This window comes from Ammospiza caudacuta, chromosome 1 (genome assembly GCF_027887145.1).
Source record: "Ammospiza caudacuta isolate bAmmCau1 chromosome 1, bAmmCau1.pri, whole genome shotgun sequence".
Lineage (NCBI taxonomy): Eukaryota > Metazoa > Chordata > Aves > Passeriformes > Passerellidae > Ammospiza > Ammospiza caudacuta.
This window is the reverse complement of record NC_080593.1, coordinates 69,956,904-69,982,387: the sequence shown is the minus strand read 5'-3', so window position 1 is coordinate 69,982,387 and position 25,484 is coordinate 69,956,904. Positions and strand designations below refer to the sequence as shown.

General features: G+C 40.1%; 1 protein-coding gene across 4 annotated transcripts in view; it reads left to right on the top strand.

Moving 5' to 3' along the window:
- The first annotated feature begins 15,572 nt into the window (after window positions 1-15,572).
- The window catches only part of CDYL (chromodomain Y like), a 104,039-nt gene continuing 94,127 nt past the window's right edge, over window positions 15,573-25,484 (top strand). For all 4 annotated transcript variants that reach the window (XR_009275044.1, XM_058810248.1, XM_058810257.1 and 1 more), the window contains exon 1: window positions 15,573-15,890. Coding sequence is in view for 2 of the 4 variants with exons in the window: in XM_058810248.1 (XP_058666231.1) it covers window positions 15,867-15,890 (24 nt within the window). In the remaining 2 variants the exon portion in view is untranslated. The remainder of the gene's footprint in view (window positions 15,891-25,484) is intronic.

Sequence of the window (25,484 nt, the reverse complement as noted above, 5' to 3'; positions counted from 1 at the left end):
AACCCTGCTAATGAATGGCAATGCTGCAATCTGCATGGTGCCACACAAGCAGGTCTTGAGCTTCATTTGCTTCTTCAATTGTGCATAAAAACATCTAAATTTTTTTTTTAAATCTGAGTTAGCAGGTTATGAAACTTTTAAGGTAAGGATTCTGAGATAAGGAATTAAAGTTGCCTAGTAGAAAACCAAAATATAATTGTATAACTCAGTATCATAACATCTATAAAATAGAGCTCCCTCAAAGCAGCTCCAGAGTTTTTGATTTTGCAACTTTCATAATACTTTTTTAAAGTTTCCTGTGCACATGTAGTAGAATACAAGCTCGTTTGAATCTCTGATTAAGTATTTTAGAAAGGCTGAAAAAAAAGGAGAAAGAGGCAAGTGTGTTTTAAGCAAGCAACAAAAGGCGCCCTAGCTGAAAGAGAGTGAAATGGAAGGCACTTACATCATACAACTTTCCTGCAATAAAACTCTAAACACACCAAGGATTCTTGAATATTCCCTTGAGGTTGCTTATTGGCACCTGCAGAGCAAAAAGAACTCTTTGTATTGTATTAATTATAATGTCTCTGCACCACTACAAATAATGCAAAAGTACTTGCTTTTTCACTCTGAGGGAGAAGAATAGTCTGTACCAGTCAACTTTTTAAAATAATTATCACATTAATTACTTGAAATTCTATTTACAGAATTCATTTTCTTGTGCTTAGAATCTGATTGAATTGTATAAATTTTAATAAAATTTTAATCATTGGTTAGAGAAAATGTGTAAAGTTTGAGCCAGCAAAAGATGGCTCTAAGTCAACAGAACCACTCTGCCTTTACAGGAAGTGGACTTTGGTTTGGTAACTAAATTCATTATCAATAAACTCATGGAGGAAACATTTCCTTTGTACGGGTGTATCTACTTGGAGATTGTGTACCTGCATAAAATGACTTTGACTGGTGCAGGCTGGAGCTGCATTTTCAGAGTGGACTTGGGAGAATTACCAGGCTTGTCACCAAGGGGATGACAGCTGATGGCCAGGCTGTCATGTTGGTCACAGCCTGGCTCAGAGCAGAATACTGAACCAGCTAGTTGCTCAGCTAAGTTGGTCTCTATAGGAGTGATTTTCTTTAGACTGGACCAGAAGAGGCCTTCCCTTTGCTACTCTTCATATCACCAAAGCCAAGCAGATTGATCTGTAGGAGGACTTCTATTTGCACTTGTGAGGTTGAGCATATGCATGATGGACGGTTTTTGTGCTGTTTGAACAATAATTATTCCCACTTTTCTCCAAACAAAGGACAGTTGTATTCATGTTCTCAAAGGATATTGTAGAAGGGGAAAAGTAACTTATAGTGATAACTAAAAAAGTTTCATTTCAATTTTCAGAACAAAAAATAAACTGCATGAAATGGAAGTGGAAGGGTGTAGGATTTAGTTATTTTGTTTTTAAGACAGCAGAATAGGATTAATTCACTTCAGACTTTTTTGCTAGCTCTGGCATACAGCAGAAGAGACACGTTGTAGGACTTAGTGAGACTGAGTTAGCAGCTCTTTTCATCAGAGACTAGTCCTAGTGATTTAATTGTGGAACATATGCATTTTTCTGTGTTTTGAAACTGTTATACGTTATATATATTATTTATGTGGTACAAAATTAATAAGCTTATCTTGCAGCAGATGACATATTGGAGGATAACTGCAACTGAATGTGTATTGATCAAAAGAATCCCCTCTAAATCATTATTACAGAAACTTACTACAAAAACACAACCAAAGTGATTTTGTGGAAGCTGGAAATTGGTTGAGCAAAATGTGGACTCACTTGGGGACGAGGAGGAAAATATTTACACCGATTTCCATGGACTGTCAGCAATACTGCAGGTTCTCTGAAATACCTGTGAATATTAGTAAGTGTCAGAAAATGATTCCACTACTACAGTAGTTGTTCCAAGTGAGTAAAAGCCCACTTAATTAGAAGTAAAAAACCTTAGACTACACATTTGAAAGGTTTGTTGAGCTGTAACTTGAAAGCTGATTTGGTGGATACTACTGTATCACAGAATGAGTTAGAAAAGGCTTCAGGGAGTGTCAGAACAAACTGTACAGGCTTTTTTGCCAAGTGTCATTACTTTCTATGAATGCATTGCATTATCTGGTAAAATAGTTTGAATGTGTCACCAGGTATGTCATGCCCACCAGCACTTGAAGATTATGTCTGAAAAGATCAACAGAAAATCTCTATAGAGCAAATTTCACATTATTCACACTTTGAAAACAAGAAATGTCAAAGCTATTTGCCACAAGTGTATAGCAGCTTGGTAGTATGGACAGTGATGGAAATCTCTATTACATATTCCTCGATTCATTCTATATACAGCAAAAGTATAAAAATGTCAGTGTGAAGAGTCTTAGTAAAAAAATTATCTGTATCAGACTAAATTGGAAACGTGTTTTTTTTTACAAATAATTACTTTGTTAGGGTTGCAAAAATAATGAAAATTATATACTCTAACTCAAGTGCCTATATATATTAAATGAAATTAAAACAAGCTTTCTGAGCAAAATCACAGTGGTGGCAGTGTGGGCTTCCACAATATTGTTAGTGAATACTGAAGTGCAACTGTACTGCTGTAGAGTTTAATAGAGTAAGTTCCTGACATCAGAAGATATATCATCTACTGTTTAAGATGGCACAGTCTAAACAGAGGAGGAAAAAAGTATACAGAACTTTATTCCTCAAATCACATTTTGAAAAAAACCCACTTTTTTTTGTGTGTGTGTAACAATAATGATAATCACTATTATGAATGATAATATTTTTTCTCTTCAGATGGAAAAGCTCTTGAAATGATCTTTAAAAGATCTTGAAAATAATGTCTTCCATGTCATTTAAAGGAGAATAACAGCCTCTTTCAAAAGCCGGGGAAATAAGGAGTCTTAAAGAGTCAATGAGGTCCTCAAAACTTAGAAGAGCCTGAAAACTCTATTCCCAATGAAATCTGACTGAGAATGTTCATCTCTGAATGGAAGTCAAAGCTTATCAGCCTTAGTCTTTTAGACCAGGGTTCTTCTTAGGGATCCATTGTAGGCCTAGTGCTCATCAATATCTTCATAAACTGCTTGAGCACAGGACTTGAAGGAATACCAAATAAGTTTCCAGTGACACTAAACTGGGGGGGACTGTTGACTCCCTTGAAGGCAGAGAGGCCCTTCAGAGGGAACTTGATAAATTAGAGGGCTGAGCAATCCCCAACTGTATGAAGTTCAACAAGGGAAAGTGCTGGATTCTGCAGCTGGGATGGGGCAGCCTGAACATACAGACAGACTGGAATGAGAGGCTGGAAAGCAGCCCCATGGAAAGGGACCTGGGGCTCCTGGTCAGTGGCAAGCTGAACATGAGCCAGCAGTGCCCTGGCAGCCAGGAGGGCCAGCCCTGTCCTGGGGGGCATCAGGCACAGCATGGCCAGGCAGGCAAGGGAGGGGATTGTCCTGCTCTGCTCTGAGCTGGGGCAGCCTCACCTCCAGGGCTGGGGACAGTTTTGGGTGCCATGATACAAGAAGGATACAAAGCTGTTAGAGAGCATCCAAAGGAGGGCTGAAGATGGTGAAGGGCCTTGAGGGGAAGCTGTATGAGAGGAGACTGAGGTCACTTTGTCTGTCCAGCCTGGAGAAGAGGAGACTGAGGGGAGACCACATTGCAGTTACAGCTTCCTTGTGAGGGGAACAGGAGGGGCAGACACTGATCTCTTCTCTGTGGTGACCAGTGACAGGACCCAAAGGGATGTCCTGGAGTTGTCTGGGGAGGCTTAGGTTAAATATCAGGGAAAGGTTCTTCATCCAGAGGGTGGTTGGGCACTGGAACAGGCTCTCCAGGCAACTGATCAGAGCGCCAAGCCTGACAGAGTTCAAGGAGTGTTTGGAAAATGCAGTCAGGCACATGGTAGGACTCTTGGGAGTGGTGCTGTACGTGGCCAGGAGTTGGACTTGATGATCCTTCTGGGTCCCTTCCACCTCAGGATACTCCATGACTCTATGACTCCATATCTCTAATCACTGCTGTCACTAAGAGAAAAACTACAGACATACATTCACTTGATTTTGTTGCATCCTGGAGAGAAGAGATGAGAACAAATTTAAGCAAAGCTCACATGGGTTTGCATTATAGGATTTGTTTCAAGATTATGACCACAGAAGACAAGGTGATAAAAAATTCCAAAACACCCCAAGAAATTAATATCTGATCTTTCAGATTTTGTGAGTTAGTTGAAGACTTAGAAATAAATTATGTTGATGCTTGATTACCATTTGTCAATAATCCAAAAATTTAAATTTCTCATCAACTTTTACCTTAGTAGACTCTTAACAGCCAGAACTTATAATTCCACAAAGGAATGGAAATGCTTTTCCTCTTTCCAGGCATATGATTGTTTTCTGAACTAATATCCATGTAGAGACTTAATTTTTGCCAATTACCTCCCCCCCCAAAAAAATTTATAATTCCCCAACGAGATTTAAATAGAAATTGCATTTCTTCAACAAGCCTGAATCAGCAGGACATCAGTGTACATGTTGAAGACTATTTATAGTGAAGGGGAAAATCTGTGTATGTGTATAGGTGTCTTGCTTTAAGGTTTATATTCTACTGAAACCAAAAATTATTCTCTTTATATCCTAGAATGCAAAACAAATTTTTACCTTGGGCTGTTCTTCAAAACCCAAAGATCCTAACAGCCATGCAAACACTGTTTTAAATATTTTTCAGTGTGTCAAGAATTGCATAGAGTGTGGTTATTAATCTTCAGCTTCATAAATTCCCCCCACGCCCTGAGATTCTAAATTAGCTGACAGGGTCAAAAATTCTCCTTAACCAGTTGGACAGAAAATGAACCTACTTACTTTGTACACTGCTACATTTTCATCAGCAGCAATGTAATTTTCTTTTTATGTTACTGAGAAGGTACCTATATTGGAAGATGGCAAGGACTTCTGTGGCCAGAATAAACAGGAAGGTAGAAAGTGGAATTTGAAAATATTTATATTTCTCTTCAATAACTACTGTGTTGTTCCATCTCTGTTGAGAACATACCTACAGCTGTTCTTCTCTTCAGCTTTCTTTAAGAAAACTACTATTATATTTCCTTATGTCACATTTCCATAATAACACTGAACATATGTTTTGCTTATCTGACCTTAGAATATCAGATAAATGCAAAAGTATTGTAGTCAGTTCTTTCATTCATGTGTCTGTGTTTATTTTATTTTTGTCAGATATTGTTTTCTTCTTACACAATGTAATAGGAATGTGACAGTGACAAGTATGGGTGTGTCTTTGAATAATTTTTCATGCTGAATTTGGATCTGTCTTTAATAAGAGGTTTTTGTACGATACATAAGGCACTGGATGCATGACTTTCAGATCTTGATGTGAATTTTCACTTCCAGCCAGGTGACAGACACAGACATGTGAACACCTGGGTTAACCTTCTGTGGTTGAGAGAATTCCTGCAATGGAGCAGTACTATCATTAATATCCCCACTGATTTTTAAACTCACTCCTGTAAGTCAGGTTATCTGAGCCAATATACCTTTTCAGAACTGATTGTGCCAGTTGTTAGAGGTTGCCTGTTCTTGGTGGTGAAGGAATTGTAAGGAGCCATTTGATGACTCTCAGCATGACTATGTTATTCCTGCATATCCCTATGCAGTGGATTGGTTCCAGCTGGACCTTTACCAAAATTGAATTAAATACGGTCTTAGGCACTTTGGCGTTTCTAAAATCTCCTTTTCTCTCATGCTTTATTCCAACTGCTAAATAAAGATGTCTTCTTTTAAGGAGCTGTTTGTCAATATCGAAAGAAAAACAGGTACCTGAAACCAGTCCGATCTGCAGCATGATAGACATTGGTATATACAGGATAGCACTTGCCTCCTGGGTGAAAATAAAAGAAGAGCAAGATGGCACACAAACACAAACCCAGCATCAGACAAATCAGAGAGGAGTCAGAGGTGAAGTCACTCCTGTAACATTGGAAATTACATGTTAGGACTCTGGAAAAGGCTGATACTGACTCCATTGCCTACTCCTAGAGTTACAAATCTCTGCAAAAGAAAACCTACAACACTTTTGAGTTTATTACCCCTTGAATACATATACATTCTCTGCCTGCGAATGAATACTTATCTTCAGCAAAATTATATTTGCTGACTCTGGAAGTTGCTTTATAAAACTTTGACCTTTGAAGTCGATGAGAGTATTATCACCTGACTAATGGAGTATGTCCATAAAGCATAAAAATCTGTTTTGTCTTACTAAATGCCACTTGCCAATGATTTTCTTTGGCATGTTTCAAGTAGACTCAAGAAAAACTAATGAAAAGAATAGAATTTGAAATAAGCCCTGAGCCCTTGGCTTCTCTAGTTTCCTGCAGAAGCAGGGAAATTTCTTCTGTGATGCCATCTCCAGTTTCCTTGACATGTTCCACATGACAGAGTCTCAGAATAGAGCCAGGAAGATGAACAGTTACTGTTCTCTGCTCTGGACTTAGTTTTAAAGAAATAGAAGTTATTTCTGATACATTTTTAATGGTTGATAGGGTTTTTTTTCCCTTGCTATTCTGCAGAAATTTTAGCAAAAAAGTCTATTCCTTTGGGAAATCCCAGTGTTCCAGACTGTAGGTGTAGAAAATCCTTTATTGCCCTTTAGAATCATTTCCACATACAGAAACAATTTCAAGTAGTTCTGAGGTCTTTTGCAGATATTCCTTTCAAGACTTCATCTTGTCTGAACTTTGAACTATTGCAGTCAAGTTAATTAGAGCAGCCTTTACAGGTTGAAAAGATTTAGACAACAATTACAATACTGCTTTTACAAATTTTCAAATACCTTTCAAATAGCTCCTCTCTGATACATGTATTATATGGGAAAAAATGTAACACTATGATGTTTATATATAAAGAGACTATCTTCTGCACTCATTTGGGCTGACCTGCATGACTAATTCATGACCATGCTATTTGTGAGTAATGGCATCATCCCATATTTATTTTAAAGAACTTTATAATATGTAGTGCTTATGCATGCCTGTGATGATCTAAGATTGCATCTTTGAGGACAGTTACACTGTTTTATTATAGCCAATACATACAGCAATGCCTATGGTTAATGCTGCTTGATGCTTTCAAGTATAAGACATTTTACATTGCTATCTTTGCTGAGTTTAAAGCACTTGGATTGCAAGTTTTCAATATATGAGCCTTGATGAATTCTTTGAAGGAATACTTCATCTGAAAAGGTTCAGTTGGTGGCCAGATTTGGGGGTTTTTGTTTGCTTGTTCATTTCTTTCTTTCTTTTTTTTCCCAGAACAATGTTTAAAAAAATGTTACTCTTTGAATAGCTTTTGTAGTTTTCATTATTAGAATATGCCAACAATACAACCTGACAGTGGACTGACTCCTTGAGAAAGTACTTGCTGGAGCATCTTGGCATCTTCTCTGCTCACTTCTTTTCCTCATTGCTGCCTAGTGATCTTAGGTAAGATTACAAAAGGTAGATGTAAGGAACTTTTAAAGGCAGGAGTTCCTTACAAACCTTGTTCAAACTACACTACAGCAAGCCAAGATGACAAAAATACAGTAACATCAACCAAAATTGCCACAGGCATTTAGTTAATTTCTCTGTTTCATTAGGCATGAGTTGAGATCATTTTGATTTATTAACTTTATTTTGATGCTTTTAAAAATAATGCATGTGTTGCAACACAAAATAATTAATACCAAAATGAAAGATAGTAATTGTGACTTTGTATGTTTGACTTTCTAGAGGAAAACTCATTCCCCATTACATACCTGTAGAAAGACTGATAGAAACATACCTATGCCTTTCTAAAACACAATCTCCTTGTGTGAGGACAATGGACACAGTCCAAGATGACATAGAGGCTTGATGGCAAAACCTAGGAAAGTGTTTACTAGTGAATTTACCCTTGCCTATTGATAGCAAAACTTGTATGATGATACCAAATGATTGCCAGTGAGCAGCTGCTAAAATATAACAGAGCAAATCCAGTAGAATTCAGCCCATCCTAATAGAGGCAAACTTCTGGAACAAGGCCTTTTGTTCCAGTGCCGCCAGTCTAAACAACAAGGCTATTGACTGCATGTGCCAGCCTTTGTTACTGGGGGCTACCTGAAAAGATTAAAATTGCATGAATCTGCAATTTCAGTTCCATCAGTTCTCAGCTGCAAAACCTCCATCTGAAAACTGACCCAGGAGGAGCAGACTGTTGACTTAAGCTCCTACGTTAAAGGGTCATACTGTCATAGTCTATCCCTAGAAAATAAATTAATTTCCAGTGCTAGTGCTAGATAAGTCTCAAGAAGCTGTAGCAGTTTTGATCTTTCATATTGCCAAATTTATTGCAAAAGGTCTTGAATTCATCTACGGAACATCAGTCAAGTCAGTAAATTCTTTAGACAACAGAAAGGAAGCAAAATGGAAGGCATTCAGACCACTTCCTCTTCCACTTTGTCACAATTTTACCAAGCTATATACTGACACGAACACGCTTCTCCAAAAAGCAACTGTTTGTGAATCATCTCTAAGATGAGCCGCTAAAGATTCCTTACCTTTTGCACCTCTTCCTTTACAGAATATTATTATTATTTTTGTTCAGGCTACATTGAATCCAGAGTGAAATCTGCAGGCTAATGATGAATCAAGTATACATTTTACTTTCCCTTCTCTATGCTGAAAGGCAGCTTGCACAGTTTTGTGAAAAGTTTTTCAAGCACTAAGCCTGACATTAGCATAATATTCTTATATGAGTCAAGCTTCTGGTAAGAAGTACTGGTAAAACTAGGCTGCACCGCAGTGTACTGAAAAAAATCTACATTATGATGATTACAAGAAGATTAAATTGTCCTGGTACTTGCCAGGACAGGGGTAATTTTTGCAGTAGCCAGGAGGGGCATGGCTAGGACCCAGAGGTTATTCTGCACCACCTCACATCGTTTTCCAGGGATGGGGAAGGGCTCCCTTCCGAGTCGGCATAGCGTGGCAGAGGGAGAAGTTGGCTATTGTCCATTGTCAGCGAGTTTCCATGGGAATAGTTTGGGTTTTGTACCCCCTGTCATTAGTATTATTGATTGTAGTGTTTGTTTTCCTATCTCATAGGATTTCCAATATATTGGTGTTGAATCTTCAAACTGAAAAAAACCCATTGATCTTAATTTTGTATTGTTTATTCATAAAAAGGCATTTCTATTACTTTAGAAGATAACTTTCCTCTACATTCCCTTTTTCAGTTATTTAAGAAGATTGTGAGACTTTTTTATTTTTCTCATCTGAATGAAAAAAAAAAAAAAAAGATGTTTTTTAGTCTTTCTCTAATTATCAGAAGAAACATCCTGTTCTTTCTCAATGTTTACAAATGTCCTTATTTTCCTAAAGGAAAACAGCTAACAGTTTACCACCCAAATTAAAATTCTCTTCATTGGAAAACACTGGTTATAGGATTTTGAAAAGACTTGATCAGCCATGTTGAGAAAAAAAAATGCTGGAGATATTTGGACTCTTGAAAATCAACCTGTAAATACTATACCCATATCCAGAAAAAACCCCAACATTCTCTATGAAAAATATCCTGCATGAGCTGTAGCAGAATATGTACTTCATTAAAAATCTGTAAGGCTCTCTGCATTCTCTGTAAAAACACAGAATTTCAGATGTCCCTATTCTCCATGTAGTTACTCATTCTAAAGTGTACTTAGTCATGAGAACAAATTACAAATTCAAAGAGAAAAGCAAAGAATGTCTGTCTTTCAGATACAGTACCTACATTTGCTTCAGTCCTCAACCTACAGCTTTCTAAGATTATGACACCTCCTTTCAAAACTGAAGAGGACATTCCCTAATTTAATGTTCAGGTAATGCACTCTTCATAATGATCATTACCCTGACTATGAGAACAAGCAAATTGTTATGGCTGATCAGACATTTGAAGTGTTCTATAAGGATAAAATTATCCTTCAATGCTCCCATCCCAACTCAACTATTAAGCTAGGATTTTGTTTTCTTAGTCCTTTTATAAACCTGTTCTCATCCTCACCAAGGCAAGGGAAGCTACATTCCAGTGGTAAGACAGTACTACTTTGAATAGAGCCAAGGAGTTCAAGGAGGCAGCTATAAGTTTTTGTCTTTGATGTGGATGTAAACAACTCAACTCTGCTGGTGACCAATAGGGTGAGCTGAAAGAGCGAGCAATGCCATTGCACAAGATTATTTTTATTTTAGATTTCCAGTTTGAGGCTTTTAAACATAAAATCATTTTAAGTTGGGTAGTGTTGGTACACCTTCACTTTCTATGTGTGTTCTCCAATCAGCTGTTCAAATTGCCTTTTCCATGGTGCTTTCACCTCATTCAAAGCACAAATCCTCTTCTAGGAATAAATCAGAAATGTGAAGAACATATGTAGACTAACCAAGGATGTAAAGATACTGATCTCATCTCTGTCAGCACTGGCTTCACAGTGTCCATAGTCAGGGCTATCTATGTCTGTTACAGATGGAAGTTGTTGGAGGTAAAATTCCAGTTTCAAGTGTTGCAGAACTAGAAAGGCAGGTGGTGAAAGTGTCCAGAGAATGCAAAGAGAAAAGTAGGTCCTGTAGATAAAACGTGCATTCTGTCCATGTAATTTAGTCCTAATTCTGTTGTAAAACTTCTGTTTGATACTAAGCAAGCCATTAAAACATAGTCAAGCATGGATTCTAAATATAGCTTTGGAAAGCCAATTCAAGATATTGGGTATCTAGCTAGAGGTACAAAATCATCTAGGATTTAAAGCTGTAAAAAATAGAAATAAAAATGCTACTTTAAAAATAAAAGATACTATCTTTTATTAGGTTTTTAAATCTAGGCCTCTTTAATTGAATAGCAGAAGTCAGTGGACAAGTCTGCCAATATTTGTTGTAATTTCATGTCTTAGTTCCACATGGGTAGAGAATGGATAACAAAACCTCCCTTATTTAATGGGCATATTGTAAAGAAAAATTATTGGTTCTTTAAAAAATGGCTACATTGAGTCTATCATTGAACTCCATAAGGAAACAGTAGTGTATTGATCACATTCTTTGAAAGCAAAAATTTGGGGAAACTGTCCTTATCAATAAAGAACTAAATACCATAATGTCAGTCCAAAAAATTACCAAGAATATATTTCTCTAAATATTGCCATTCCTTTCTCCAGTGATTTAAACTGGATTGTGTTACTGACTTAATCTAATCTAGAATCAGTGTTTTTCAGATCAATGGAAGGAATGTCTCAGTAGTTTAGAGAACTAGGATGTCCTCTCTCCCAGACTTTCATGTAACGAATCTCATTCAACAGGTGCTCCTTCAAGTGATCCCACTCTCCTCCATGTGTTGAAAACTATCAAACTTCTATCTGCCTGAAATGGCCTCTCTTGAAACTGCACCCACTACAAAATGGGAAACGTAACTCTCAGCTCTGGAGTGTTGGAAGTACACATTGCAAGAAATATTTTTTTTCTGTCATTTTTGTTTCTCCATTTTAAATTAAACATCTCAGACCACTTGGAAGACAACAGAGATGGAAATGAGGAAGAGGTAAGGAAACTCAGAGGGACAGAATTTACAGAAAATAACAAATTACAAGAATGAGCCACACCCCAGAAGTTGTGAGCAAATGAGCATAGGATCAAAATAGGAGAGAAAAAAATATTAGGTGCAAAGGGATATTATGCATTTCAGACCTAAACTGTCAAGATAACTTGGCCATTACAGAGATTTAAACCATCCAGTTGTCTTAGATCAAGAAAGACTGGGTTATAGAAACATGAGTAGGATTAATCTCAACTTTCTCCAAGCAGTTGCAGAATAGGTGACATAATTCTGATCAGTAAAACAAAAGTCAACAAAATAAATCAAATTTAGACTTTGATTCAGCTGACCAGACATAGGCATCTGCATGAGGATGAGATGAAGCATGCTGGGAATTCCACCAACGATGCTGATTATCTTTCCTTTGACTGTGAAAAAGTGCATAGGATGATTGGATGAGGTGTTAATGCCTACAGCACAGACCAGACCATCCCATTTAGTCATATCAATCCTGCCTTTTGAAATCTTTCAGCTAATCACTGGCTGTATCTCAATGACTAAATGCTTCCTTCCTAAGCCTTACTCCCAAATACTAAAAGGCAGATAATCACCTTAATATAACCAAACAGATGTTACTGATAGTCACTTTATTATCAAGAGTTACGATCTTGTGCATAAATCTCTGCATATGAAATATGTCTGTCATCCCTTGGCTAGAGCAAATCCTAGAGATGTAGACCCATTCCCATCCAATACAGATCTCCATGATATTTTCCACACTGTAAACTTTCAGCTGGCTGTGACCTACCACCAGAACTTTCCAATTCAGCTGTTCCGCCACCTGTGAAGATCTTTGTAGACATTACAGTGGCACACAAAGAGGTCAAAATTGACTTGATCTTTCAAAGGAACTTGATTCCACTATCTGTACTTCACCCACAAATTAGAACATTCTTTATTCAGCTAAAGAGAACAACTGTCCTCCTGACTTTACCAGGAGTGCCACTAAGGCAATTGTCCACTTCAAACTGGAAGCTCTGTATGCACATTGCAAAACTTCCTGCCTGGCTGACATTGTCTGGTTCTTTCCCAAGGTGGATTAACCAAGGTTGTTCAATCACCTCTGAAAACATTTGCTGCCACTGTCAGAACTCAAACTGGCCTGGCTTTCCAGTCTTCCTAGACTGCTCCATTACTGCATGCCATACAACTTCTCTTCTGGAGATATTTATATGCAATGTTAGGAAAGGCATTTAGGAAGGTGGCAGTAAGGCTGGCTTCAACAAACAAAATATTGTTGAAATTTGATGCATCCTGCCTCCAGTGAGGAACACAAGAAACACCTTAATAAGAAACAATGATTTTGACAATTCATCATGCAACATTTGGACAACTTGATTTTTTCTCTAGAGAAAGCAAGATGAGAGCAAGCTAACATGGAACCTTATATACCAAGTATAAGAAGCTGTCACAAAAACCTGGTACATCTCAGATGCTTGAGCCATAGCACTATCACATGGTACTTCTGAATAGTGCGATTGATTCTCCTGAAAAGTCTTACCAAGCGACAAAGACAAAAGGTTAAAATGGAAGGCAAAAAATAATTAATGGCAATGCAAGCAATGAATATGTGTAAAAGAAGAAGTTCTTTCACTGAAGGGGAATTGTGGAGCATGGTTAGAACACTAAAAACTAGTGTTCTTGTAACTGAGCTTTGGCTCTTTCCTTGAAATACGAAAAATGGAGAACTACTGATCAACAGTACTTCTTTTGAAACATCCAGAAAATCAAAATGCTTATGACCTGGTTTACTGCAATGGTGAGACCATTAGTACAGATTAAGATGCTCTATTTTTATGCCTTTGCAAAGCAAAGTAACACCTTCAGCAACCACTGCCACCATCTCTTTGCTATCATGTGACTACTGATTACCTTCAAAGACTGTCCTTCAAAGGGAGGCTACAACAGTGACATCACTCTGTGTATAGCTCAAAAAGAATTTGGCCAACCTCTTAGGAATGGTGATTTAATGCTCATCTCCAGAAGGCAGCCACAGAGTTTACTACATCTTAACCATCTTAAGTTTGTATGTAGGCCCATCCTTCCACCAAGGATCCTGCTCCTGTCACTGAACGACCCTCTCTTTCACCACCTTAGCCCTTAAATATATCAAGGAGTGGATTAAAAACCTTTTTGTAGACTAGTTAGAAGATTAGGAAAGTATGAAAAGTATGAAAGTTCTTAGATGTTTTATCTGCATAAATGATGTCCATCTCAAAGACCAACACAAAACTTCAGTTATCCAGATGCAGGATGTTGCCCTTGGAGACATGGACATATTTGTCATAAAGAATGGGCAGATGAATCAAGTCTGAGAAAGGAATCTCCAGCTCTTTCTACATAAATCATCCAAAGCCCATAAATGGAGCAATGTTTTCTGAATGACTATCTGCTGGACAAAGTAGAACAAAGCAGAACATTGAACTATCAAAGTAGAACATTTGAGAACGTTTTAAAAAAAGACCTCTGAAAGACTTTAAAAAAAAACCCCAAAACTTTGGTTAAAAATTAGTTGACTCAATGGGTTGGTTGATTACATAAATGTGAGGAACTCTGCGCCAACCTGCGCTGTTCTGCGGCAGAGAACGGCTCCCTGGCGTGGCATGGAATAGGAAACACTCACTGGAACAAACACTGCGGTATGACAGAGCACACAGTTTGGCATTCCTGTCCTGACACTGGTTTTGTCCCACTCTTCAGCCCTTTTGCGACCAGAAACTATGCCTTGAGGAATTTTCTCTCGAAGAAGCGACTCAGTAACTTGTTCCATCTACCTTTGCATAACAAAGCCTTCCATTCATCAGGTTCATGGCTAGCTACACAGCACTTCATGTGAGGCACCCCTAGACGACACACGAGGTGACAAGAACAGGCTTCGAGGTGACAAGCACAGGTTGCGGAGTGTAACTAGCCATGGACTCCTAAGCAGGTCAACAGTTCAACTACTTTCTGTTGGCCCATCATCCAACGGAGGCCTTGGCGGGGCCTTCCCGGCCTGGCAACCGCGGTCAGCCGAGAGATGGAAGGCACATATCCGGTGTTGGCAGCCACCGTCGAGGGCTGTTTAGTTTCTTTTACGACGAAGGCATCCAACCAAGGAAGTTTGGACGGGGAAGAAGCGCGTGCACACGCGTTATACACGGCACCACCGCAGGGCGATGGACGGGGCGATGGCGGAGCCCGCGGGGAGCGGAGCTCGGGGGGCGGTGGAGGGACGGCCACGGGCGGGGGCTCGGGGGCGTGACGGGAGCCCTGCACGTGCGCGGCGCCCCGAGTTCTGCCACCGCCGCCCGCTCCCAACTCCGCGGCCGTCCCGCGGGCACATCCCACACCCCCGCACCCCCCCCGCTCCCGCTCCCATCACCCGCGGTTTCCCGGGCGCGGCCCCGGGCGCGCGCCCCCGCCGCCCCCCGCGCGCCGCCGGGCTCAGCTGAGCAGACAATGGGAGATCAAAGCCGGGATGGGGTGGGGGGAGGAGGAGAAGGAGCAGGAGGAGGAGGAGGAGGAGGAAGAGGAGGAGGAGGAGGATGGTGCCGGGCGGCGGCGCGGGGGGGCGGCTGGTGGAGCCGGCGGGGCGGAGAGCGGTCGTTCGCGTGTGGCGCTGCCTCTCTGCGCTCGATTAGTGTTCCTGGGGAGGGAGCGAGCGAGTGTAGCCGCCGGCGGACGGAGGGGTGCGGGGGGGCGGGGGGGACGAGCACGCGTGTGAGTTCTGTGTGCGCGGGTGCGCGCGGCTGCGTGCTCCCGCGGGCGCGCGCTCGGGTGCGCGCTCGGGTGCGCGCGCGCCGGGCTGTGCGAGGGCGAGCCGGGAGAGCGAGCGAGTTGCGCAGCTGCCGTGCGCGCACCCCCCCCGCCGCCGCCGCCGCCGCCGCCAGCGCCAGCAGCAGCAGCAGCAGGGGCAGGAACAGGAGCACCTCACTGGCATTTAACGAGCGGAGCTGCTAGCTGCGCTGGAGAGAGACGCGCAGGGAGGAGGAGGAAGAAGAAGAGGAGGAGGAGGACGGGAAGAGGAGAAGAAGGAGGGGAAGAGGAGGAGAAGAGGAGTAGGAGGAGAAGAAGAAGAAAAAGAAGAAGAAGAAGAAGAAGAAGAAGAAGAAGACGAGGAGGGAGAGGAGGAGGAGGAGGAGGCCAAACGGACACCAACTGAAACAAAAGTATTTCCAAACCGGCACCCAACTCCACCTTGTGAGGCTCCCACAGCATGGCTTCCGAGGAACTCTACGAGGTAAGAGCCCCCGAGCCCCGCCGGCCCTGCCCCCGGCCCCGCCGGCCACCGCACCCCACCCCACCGCACCCGAGAGCGTTTTTGTTGCTCCCCGGGAGCGCCGCCGGGCTTGTCACCCACACTTGCAGCGGCTGCTGCCCCTTCCCGCTGGGCCCAGCGCCTGCGTGTGTGCCCAGCCTGGCCCCCCGCCCCCCCTTCCCTCCCCAGTTTTGCTGGAGGAGGACGGAAATGTGACTGAACGGAGGAGACGGCAAAGTGTTACCGTGGCCTGCGCTCCCCCCCCCAGTCCTTTCCCCACGTTCACACAACACTTTGACTCCGGGAGGAGAAGGGGGGGTGCTGGATGGGGCGAGCAGCGCTGACAGCCCCGGCAGTGAGCACGTCGAAGTGCGAGCCCGGCGCTGTGCAAAAATGTGAGCAAAGCCGAGTTATTGCCTCTGTCCCGGCCGGGGGGGGGGGGGGGGGGCGGGGGAGGAGGAGGAGGGCAGAGGGGCTTTCCTCTTGGGTTTGTGTCCATACCAAAGTCCTGTGCCACCATCGTGTGCCTTGGCCGTGCGGCAAGCTGCGGCGGTGCAAAATACTAAAATTTAAACTCCTCGGCTCTTCGTGCTCCAACGATAGGGTTGAGGTTGCGAGAGAAGCCAAAAAGATTGAAAGTTAAGGCTTTGACACGCCATCCTTCACTCGTCACTCGGGAGGTGGTCACAGCGTGTGCTGACGGGAGATGGAGGTCTTGGGGTGAAGAAGGGAACGAGGTGACAGCCGGACTTTGAGTTTCCTATCTTATGTCTGGCAATTTCACATCCTTGCCCTTAACTGAAAAGCATCATGGTTCTCTTGGATTGAACTTCCTTGTTTTTATTTTTGCAAGAAGTTATCCCCGGGACTGAAAAGCCATTGTTGTTTTGGAGCTGTTCTTGCTTTTTGGGTAGAGAAGTGGCTTCCAAAACCAAAAATGCTCATATCTGATAGTTAATATGCATCCAGACAGCGATCTATTAAAAATATATATCCAGAGGCTGGAACTCTTAAGGTTAAAAGGAGGCAGATAGCCTTCAGGACACTTGACAGAAGATGTCTTACCGTACAGCTGGTGCACATGAATCTCTCCTTAATTGAGTTACATCTGTGATGCCATCGGTGAACAGACCCTGTAGAAGTCAGTGTTAGGTGCCCCGGGTGGGCTTGTATTTTAAGCAAGTTGGCTGTCAGGAGAGGTGCTGAACTGATAGACTAGAAAGAAGACCAAAGGCCTGTATTCCCAAGACAGATAAATCATGGTTAATTGCTCTGGCAAGTTTCCCCATCCTCACAAGGTAGCTTAAGCCAATCTTGAAGGGATCATCTCTGAAAGTTGGAGAGAAATTTAGGAACCTCTTCTGCGTCTCAAGGAATTGCCAAAAACTTGCTTTGACTTTGCGAGGGTTGTGTTGAGTTTGTGGAGTTGGGCCTGTAGACTGTGCTGCGGCCAGTTCTTGCTCTTCGTGTGTTGCCATGTTTGATCAAAGATGCACAACGGGATACTGGTTTTGATGGGCACTAATAAATTACCAGGAAAATTCTGTTTGCTGAGCATTGGACTGAGGCTAAGAATGACCATTGTGCATGACTCTTCTTGGCTGTCTTGTGTTCAAAATGTTGACTTGTTGGCTCAGTAGTCTGTGGGGCGCAATTGTCCTCTGGGCAGGTGGCACGTAGTGGCCATTTCGCAAATGCCGCTCTTGAAAAACACCTGAAGGGATACTTCTACATTTTTAAAATCTGACACTTTCTTTAATTGTGCAAGTGCAAAGTTTAATTAAGGTGCCAAAATAGTTAATGCTTTTGGACTGACATGTGGTCAAGCTGTCTCTTTTTTCTAAATTGTTGCTCATTTTTGACAAGTTTTGTCTTATAATGAATTTTCTAGCCATGTCTTAAAAACTATAAAATAATAAATGATTTAAATATAGTGAGCACTAATTTAGGAAGGACATAGCTGTGAGTAGACATGAAATGTTACTTTTTAAGTAATTTAAGCTATTTTGTGAACTGCCTGTGTTATTGATGGGGGGTTTACTTCTGTTTCATGGTTGTCTTATTTATAGGTCATGCCATTCAATATCATTTGAATCTGGTGTTTGAAATCTGCTGCCATTTGTTATACTTCCATTTTTCCTTCTCGATCTTGATCTAGTGTCTTGATCAAAAAAATGTTGTGTAATCTATTTGCAATTGTTAGTTTAAGTATGAATGCCAACTATTTCTGCTGATATGTGTCATGGTTCTTCCAAAATACAAATGAAAAATCCTCTTATAAAAATGATGGTAAGTTCGTTTTTCTTCTTCTTTTTTTTTTTAATCTTAGTGCATTCACTTATTTGTGGAATTCTTTTTATTCTGGATGTCATCCCTGAAGTGAGGGAGCTGATCTCTATGTAGGCCAGTGATTTCAAATTCAAAGATCAAGACCTTGAAATCTACTAATGGGTTGGCAGTGTGACTGGGACTGGCTGTGTATCCTCAATGTCATTTGTTCCCATGCATTTTAGAGGCTGTGGTGATGACTACCCGCTATTTTTTTCCCTTTTTTTTTTCTTATTTTTTCTTTTTTTTTTACTGGGGTAGAAACATTGAAGAGACTCTTTTCTAGATGAAAAATGCAGCAGTTGGTAATGTTACCAGCCTCTGTAGGTGAGGCAAATAACATACTTTTTGTGTTTTCAAGTTTGTTTCTTCAAGGGACAAAGTGTTTTTTAGTGAGGTGGACCGACATGGAGAAGTTGGTGAATAAGACAGGTGAAGGAAAACTTAAGAAAAGGTGCATTGGGTTTTTATTTCTGCAATTTTGTTTCAACAGGCATTGACATCTTATGGCACCTCTCTTTGTATGTGCCTGCTGGGATTAGTTAGTGTGGTTTTTGAAAAATCCTTTGTACAGCCTTTAGGCAAATGGTAGGGTTACCTTCTTCTTCAATGTGACAGCTTTCCTTTGGCTTACTGACCTGTTTCCCACTAAACATTGTTACTTGTTCTCACCATCTTCACTGGAGTAATTAGAAGTAGACCTTATTTCCAAGGTTCTTTCAGAAGCAAACTATGTTTGCTCTCTCTGCAGTAAAATCCCTTGACCTCCTTTGGCAAGCTCTTGCAAGTGATGTCTGGGATTGAAGTCATCCTGAGTTGTGGTTGGCATGACAAGTTTGTTTGATGAAATGTGGAAATGATTCCATACAAGTGCTCTGTGGGAGAACTGTGTGCTAGCCAGCAGATCAGATGTACCAAGTCGTGGTCAGTGGACAATGACTAATCTGTGCTGAGTTGGGAAGAGTCTCTTTCTCATAAAATTTAATATTTTGTTTTTGTATTAGGTGAGGTGGAAATGCTTTGAAGTTCTCTACTGTTGGACATTGTGTCTAGTCAAATTACTGAGTGTTTCTGCCTTTCCTCAGGGAACTGCTGGTACAGCTGATACCCGTAATATACATGGCCCACTAGATCCATTTGTGTAACTCTGGCTAGGCTTGGGCCATGATTGCTACTCACGTCAAAACATTTTTACTGGGTTTTACTGATAAGTAAGCAAAACAGTTTGTGTGAACTTTGCTAGTGTACCTGTGCCTTGATGCCTTCTCTTTACTCTGTGTTTTACATTGGCATTGGTCATAAACCCAGTGTTTTAAGGTTTCCATTTAAATATTACAGATTAAGATACTGAAAGTCCTGTACTTCAAAATTATACATTTTTGTATGTTTTATAAAATGGAAAATATATATATTTTTTAAATCTTCCATTGCCTTGCAAAAAACTTGCATTTTTTCATACTGGTGTCTTATATCCTCAAGGTGATACTTCACTTCCAATGATGATTCAGTACTTTTGGTTTTATTTTTAGAACTAAAGCCTTTGACATTAAATTATACAGATACAGTAAAACTACAAACTGAAACAAATTTCAGGAGCAACTGGCTGAAGTGCTGTGGCCTGACATTAAGCTATGTGTCAGGTTTAATCACCTAATAAGTAAGCCCAAAGACACATAGTCCAAGAAAATTTAAGCTTTGTGTGTAGAGTAGTGGCCACAAGTCAAAAAAAGTGATCCTGTGGGCTGTTCTTCATTGTGCGTGCTAGTCTTTTAAATGATAGAGTGTAGAAAACTGTTGGAGAAATGCTGTCATTTTGTTGAAAACTTGATACTGCATAGGAATTACTCACTTAAACCCAAAGTTTCTCTCATGGCCCTAGTAACACTGCAGCGATCAAATCTTCATCATGTTTTGTGTGCATTTACTGGAAAGTTTAAACATTTGTTTTGCTTAAGTTAACTGAAAGGATAAATCCATTATCTGCAGTATGCAGCTTGGAGTTGTAGTTTTTAATGGCTATTTGATGAAAAATTACTATTAGCAACAAATCAGAATTGGCTGTATATTCAGGCAATAGCCATTTTTTTCCTCATTGCAATGGGTTGTTTTCATTCAACCTGTCTTGCAGGAATTCCAGATTGTCTTGGGATCTGTCTTCTGTTGCTTGTTTCTGATACGCTGATTCCCAAGATCTTGGTTAAAGGTCTTGTTCATAAGGAGGGACTTACAGTCATTGAGTTGTAATGCCTAAGTTTTTATGAGTTTATTTTAACAGCTGGTGAAAATGCTTATTTCAGGAGAGGTAAAAGACACTAATTTGCTTGACTGACCCTACCCAACTAAATAAGACTAGGAATTTACATCAGATATGTTTGTGCTGCTTCCACTCCTTAGGAAATACACATCTGACTTCCAATAGAGTTGAGGATTAGCTGTTCATCCTCCACAGGTGACTTTCACTTCTTTAAACTAGAGCACGAATGCAAGAGCACTGCAGGAGTGGAGCCATCACATTTAGTGTAAGAAACTTGACTTTTCCGTGTTCCTTGCCAAGCTGCTTTTAACCAGCTTGTTTAGCCCCAGAACTCTGGACAAAATTGAGGAGTAGTGCCCTTTCTTCTGGTGCAGCTGAAGGGAAGTGCTTGAGCTGCCCGGGGTTTTCTCCAGTGTGCCCTGCCCTCCATGGCGCCGCTGGCCGGGCAAGGCTCAGGGCTGCTCCCCGGGAGAGCTCAAACACATGCAGGGAAAGGAGGGAACCTCTGTCTGTGTCCTGTGTGGAACACAAATGGCTCACAGATATGGAGATGTCTCAGTAGGTTTTATGCAGAAAACTCCTTTGTATCTACATGCACAAAATCAGTATAGTAAAAATAATGGTTTTATTTTTTCATGTATTGCTTCTTTTGAATTGCTCATGTCCCTCACAGACAAAAAAAAAAAAAAAAAAGGAAGGCAGGGAAACTGGGAAAGAGATGTCTCATCCATAAAGCCTGCGAGGCTCTGATAATTCTTAACCTTCACAGTCTGTCTTTTACTGTGATTTAATTTATTGAGTTTTTTGGTCAATCAGAGATTTGTTACTGTGGTGCCAGTCACGTTTAGAGTTACAGAACAATTACTTCCAACTTGCAAGACTGTACTATCACAGAAGGTTGCTCCACTATGCTGATGTTCAGTACCTCTTGAATGAGGATAAATTATCGGACATAAAAGAACTTAATGAGACATGCCACAGCCCCTTGTTCTTCAGGAAGGTTGGCGTAGCTGGAACAGCATCAGGGTTGCTGTGTCCCTTTTAGACTTCTCAGTAGGTGCAGCTTCATTTCTTCCTGACTGCTGCAGCATTTCTGATCTGTGCCAAAGCAGTAGAAAAAACCAAGTTATGCTTTCATCTTATTCAACCAGACTATGTGATAACTGGATGTTCAGTTCTGTTGGATATAACAGAGAAGCAGCCCTATAATGCCACTCTTATTCTTCTGTAATAAATTCCAAATCTGCTGTTACTGGGCAGTGTATTATTTTTGTGTATCTGTTGGAAGCACAAGCTCCACAAATTTTATTTGCAGGGTAAAAAGGGATGCACAAGTCTCTCCCTGTTCTCTTCTATGCTTTTGAGGTTTTGAATGGCTGGATGCCACGTGATAGATATTATGGGTCATTAAATACAGGGTTGATTATTTTTTTAATCTTAGAAAAAAATATTTATATTTATAATCAACCCACCATGTGGTTTGTCTGACAGTATGCTGCTAGTCCAGAAAATACCTTAAAAGTACAGTATTTTATATTATCAGATGTATTTTCCAGAGCTGTAGTGTCTCTCTACGAAGAGCTTTTATTTTTTCTGATTTCTGATGAGCTTTTAATATTTACACACAAGAATTTTGTGCTCTTTGAAATTATTTCTTTGAACTTCTCTCCATATTACTTAGAGGAAAAGAAAACTGGCATGTACTGGTTCAGTACACTGTAAAGGCAAAAATATTTACTGTTTTCATAAACATCCTCATAAGATTTACATGTGTTCCTAATGGTGACCTGTGGCAGATATTTTTCAAGGCATCTATTCATATGTGTGAATACACGGGACGGATGTGGATTAAAAAGCATATTTAATCATAGATCTACATTTTTAAGTTACTTTAAAGCCACATTGGTAGGATTAATTGTAAAATAAAGCAACTATTTTCTAAGTATCTTTTAACTGTAAATTAGTTGTATTGAATAGTGGAACTATGTAACTCAGTTTTGTTGTGGTGAGGCTTCACATTTTATTATCACAGTACACACAATGAATTAGTAAAGCTCAGATCAAATCTTTCTTCTTGGCCATGTTAAGTCTGAGGGTTTGTTTCATTTCTTTTGTGGGGAAAGATAAAGTATATATTCAAGTGGCCTAACCACATTTGTAGTTGTGCTTCTCTAACTCTTCTGCCCCCACAGTTTGTTACACCTTTTAAGGAAATTAAGTGTTCATTCTTTGCTGATTGTCATAGTAGCAAATGAAAAATCAAAACTCTGTTAACATTTTTTTAATATCCTGGATTGAAAGGGAAGGAGCTCTTCTCTTCTCTTCTCTTCTCTTCTCTTCTCTTCTCTTCTCTTCTCTTCTCTTCTCTTCTCGTTTGGGTTGGTTTTTTGTTTAAATAACTTTGTGATTTTCATTTTGCAGAGACATTTAAATACTTCTCTAAGCATCTTCACTTGCTGTAAAATACTGGATTATGTAAATTTGCTTGGTTTAGGGAAAAAATTTTGGCTTTATTTTGGAGATGCCACAGTTTAAAGCAAGTTGTGGGAAGTATATTGCGATATATTTATCACAGAAAAATGTTACATGTACATTTTGTAAATACAAATGTAGGGTAACCATTGAGGTACAATCTTAAGAGTGTTGAAATGGATATATATCAACTTCAAAATGCTTTCAAGACTATGATGTGTTGAATGTTGTATTCAGTGGATATTTAGAAGTGGGCAATTTATTAAGTTCCTTCCATTAAATGCAGCTCTTCAATGAGGCATCACCAAGATATTGCTAACATTTTTGTTACCAATCACTAGACATATGAAGGGTAGAAGCAATTCAAAGTATATTTGTGAGAGTTGATTGGAGTATAGTTTGGCTAGTTGTTAAATCATGCTCATTTGTTGTGTTTTGATTTCAGCACCTGATTTTCCCCAGTTCTTTGTATAAAACACAGCTTGTGACAGCACAGTGTGACAATTCCATTTCGTTTTTGTGTTGAGGTCACTTACAGAGTTAAAAGCAACAGACCTGGGATTGTGTCTGTAAGAAATAATGGGAATGTAAGGCTCTATGTACTGACACAAAGGATCCATCCAGTTCAGCGCCCCAATTCCTATCACAGGTCCATAATGTCTCACTGTAGAGTGAAAAATGGGAAATATGGCACTACAATAGTCATTGGGAGCTTTCATGGCTGGCTTTGTTGGGACAAGGCAGATTTCAGCCTTGGTTATAAAATACTGGCAGCATAACCTGAGCTGCCCAGATGTTCCAAGCCCACATTCATTACCTGTGCACATCTGCCAGGGGCTTGTGGCTGCAGGCCACAAATACATTGTTGTTCCTGAATTCTGTGTTAACTTGAACTCAGATTTTTAAAGAAGAGGTTGTTAGTGTATGTGATCAAACAAAACAAACATTAACTCTGTGTAAAACTTCAAGTCATCAGCTTGAGGTTGTATGCTCTAGATACCTACAGAGTCTTCAGCACAGACTTGATGTGCTGATGGACTGTATGCCAAAATAAGTCTAGCTGGCAGCTGTGTGGAAGTACACTCAGCCTAGAAAATTTGGAGAGAGGAATGTGCCCACAAAATAAGACAAATTGTAATAGCACTTGTAATAATAACTCTAGGAATTAATCTCATTATTTGAAGTTAGTACTGTTTTGTAAGTATAAGCCATAGTAGATTGTACTGAAGTATAATATATAAAGGTTAGGAAGACTGATGGCAAATTTTTTTGAAAACAGGAAAAAACAGCATTTTTTTCTCCTCTGTATCTTTTTGCCATGTAGTTACTTTATAACTTAACTCTTAGGTGGCAAGTCATGTTTTCAAGACTAGCACATTTTTTCTCACTTACTTAGTTTACTGATAAGGACGAAACTTGATCTTAAATTAGCAGTGCTTTCAAAGAACAAAGAAACATAAAGTAAGAGCAGTGATGTTTACATCAGACAGAATCTTGAGCTTTTGTTCTTAGTGTATTTTTCTGTGGAATCAGTTTGTAAATATAGTTATGCTAAATAGATATATTCACAGCAACTTGTCAGTTGAGTGAGCATTTCCAGCAAAACAATTTCTAATGTTTCCTGAAAATGATGCTTTGACCTCAGTTTGCCACCCTCTTTTGCAGCTGAAGGAGTAACTAACTAGATGTCCAAGCATTCCCAAGTGGAACAGAAGATTTAATGGAGTGCAGTTTTAGGGCAGTCAATCAATTTTCACTTGTGATGTAGCAAAGTCAGAAATTTAAAAGAGCAAATTTAAACTGTTGGTGCACATCAGGTTTTTTTGTAATATATGTATGTAGAGAAGGTTAAAGCCCAGCTTTGAAATTTTTTCTCCTCTTTGTCTGGTTCATGTGCTTAGTGTTATGTGCTTTGGGTTTTGATTTGATTGTACAAAAGCGAGTGTGTGGAGTGGGAGGAAAAAAGGACACTTGATCTCTATTTGGTTTTAATCTGAAAAAAACTTCCATAAGACAATGTACTACGGAAGTCTAGGACAAGTTTATCATTATATGACTTTTGAAGGCATTGGCTTCCAGAGAATTAACACTGGCATGAGCTCTATTTTTTACCCAGGTCATCAAGGAATGATCAATAACAACAAATAATTTTTTTTCCCAAATGCCGAAGACAAGTAGGTTAACTTCCTTATTTCCAAAGATCCATCAGTGTTTCAGATTCTATTTCACTCCTGTTAGAGGCATCTCTCTTGTATCAGGGCAGCTCCTTAATTGATTTGTTTTTCCTCTCTCCCACATTGTACTCATCAGCTCTCCTGAGGTTTGTGCTTATTTATTTAAACTACCCAAGAATAAAATATTAGGTTCTGAATGAGAAGATGGAAATCACTGTATTTGAGGATGCTTCTTTGAGATGAGACACTGTAGGACTGCTAAAACATGGAAGCTGGTGGATCAAGCAGGTGTTGACTTGACAGCTTAAGCCCATGACTACAATGGATATTGGAAACCCAATGGATATA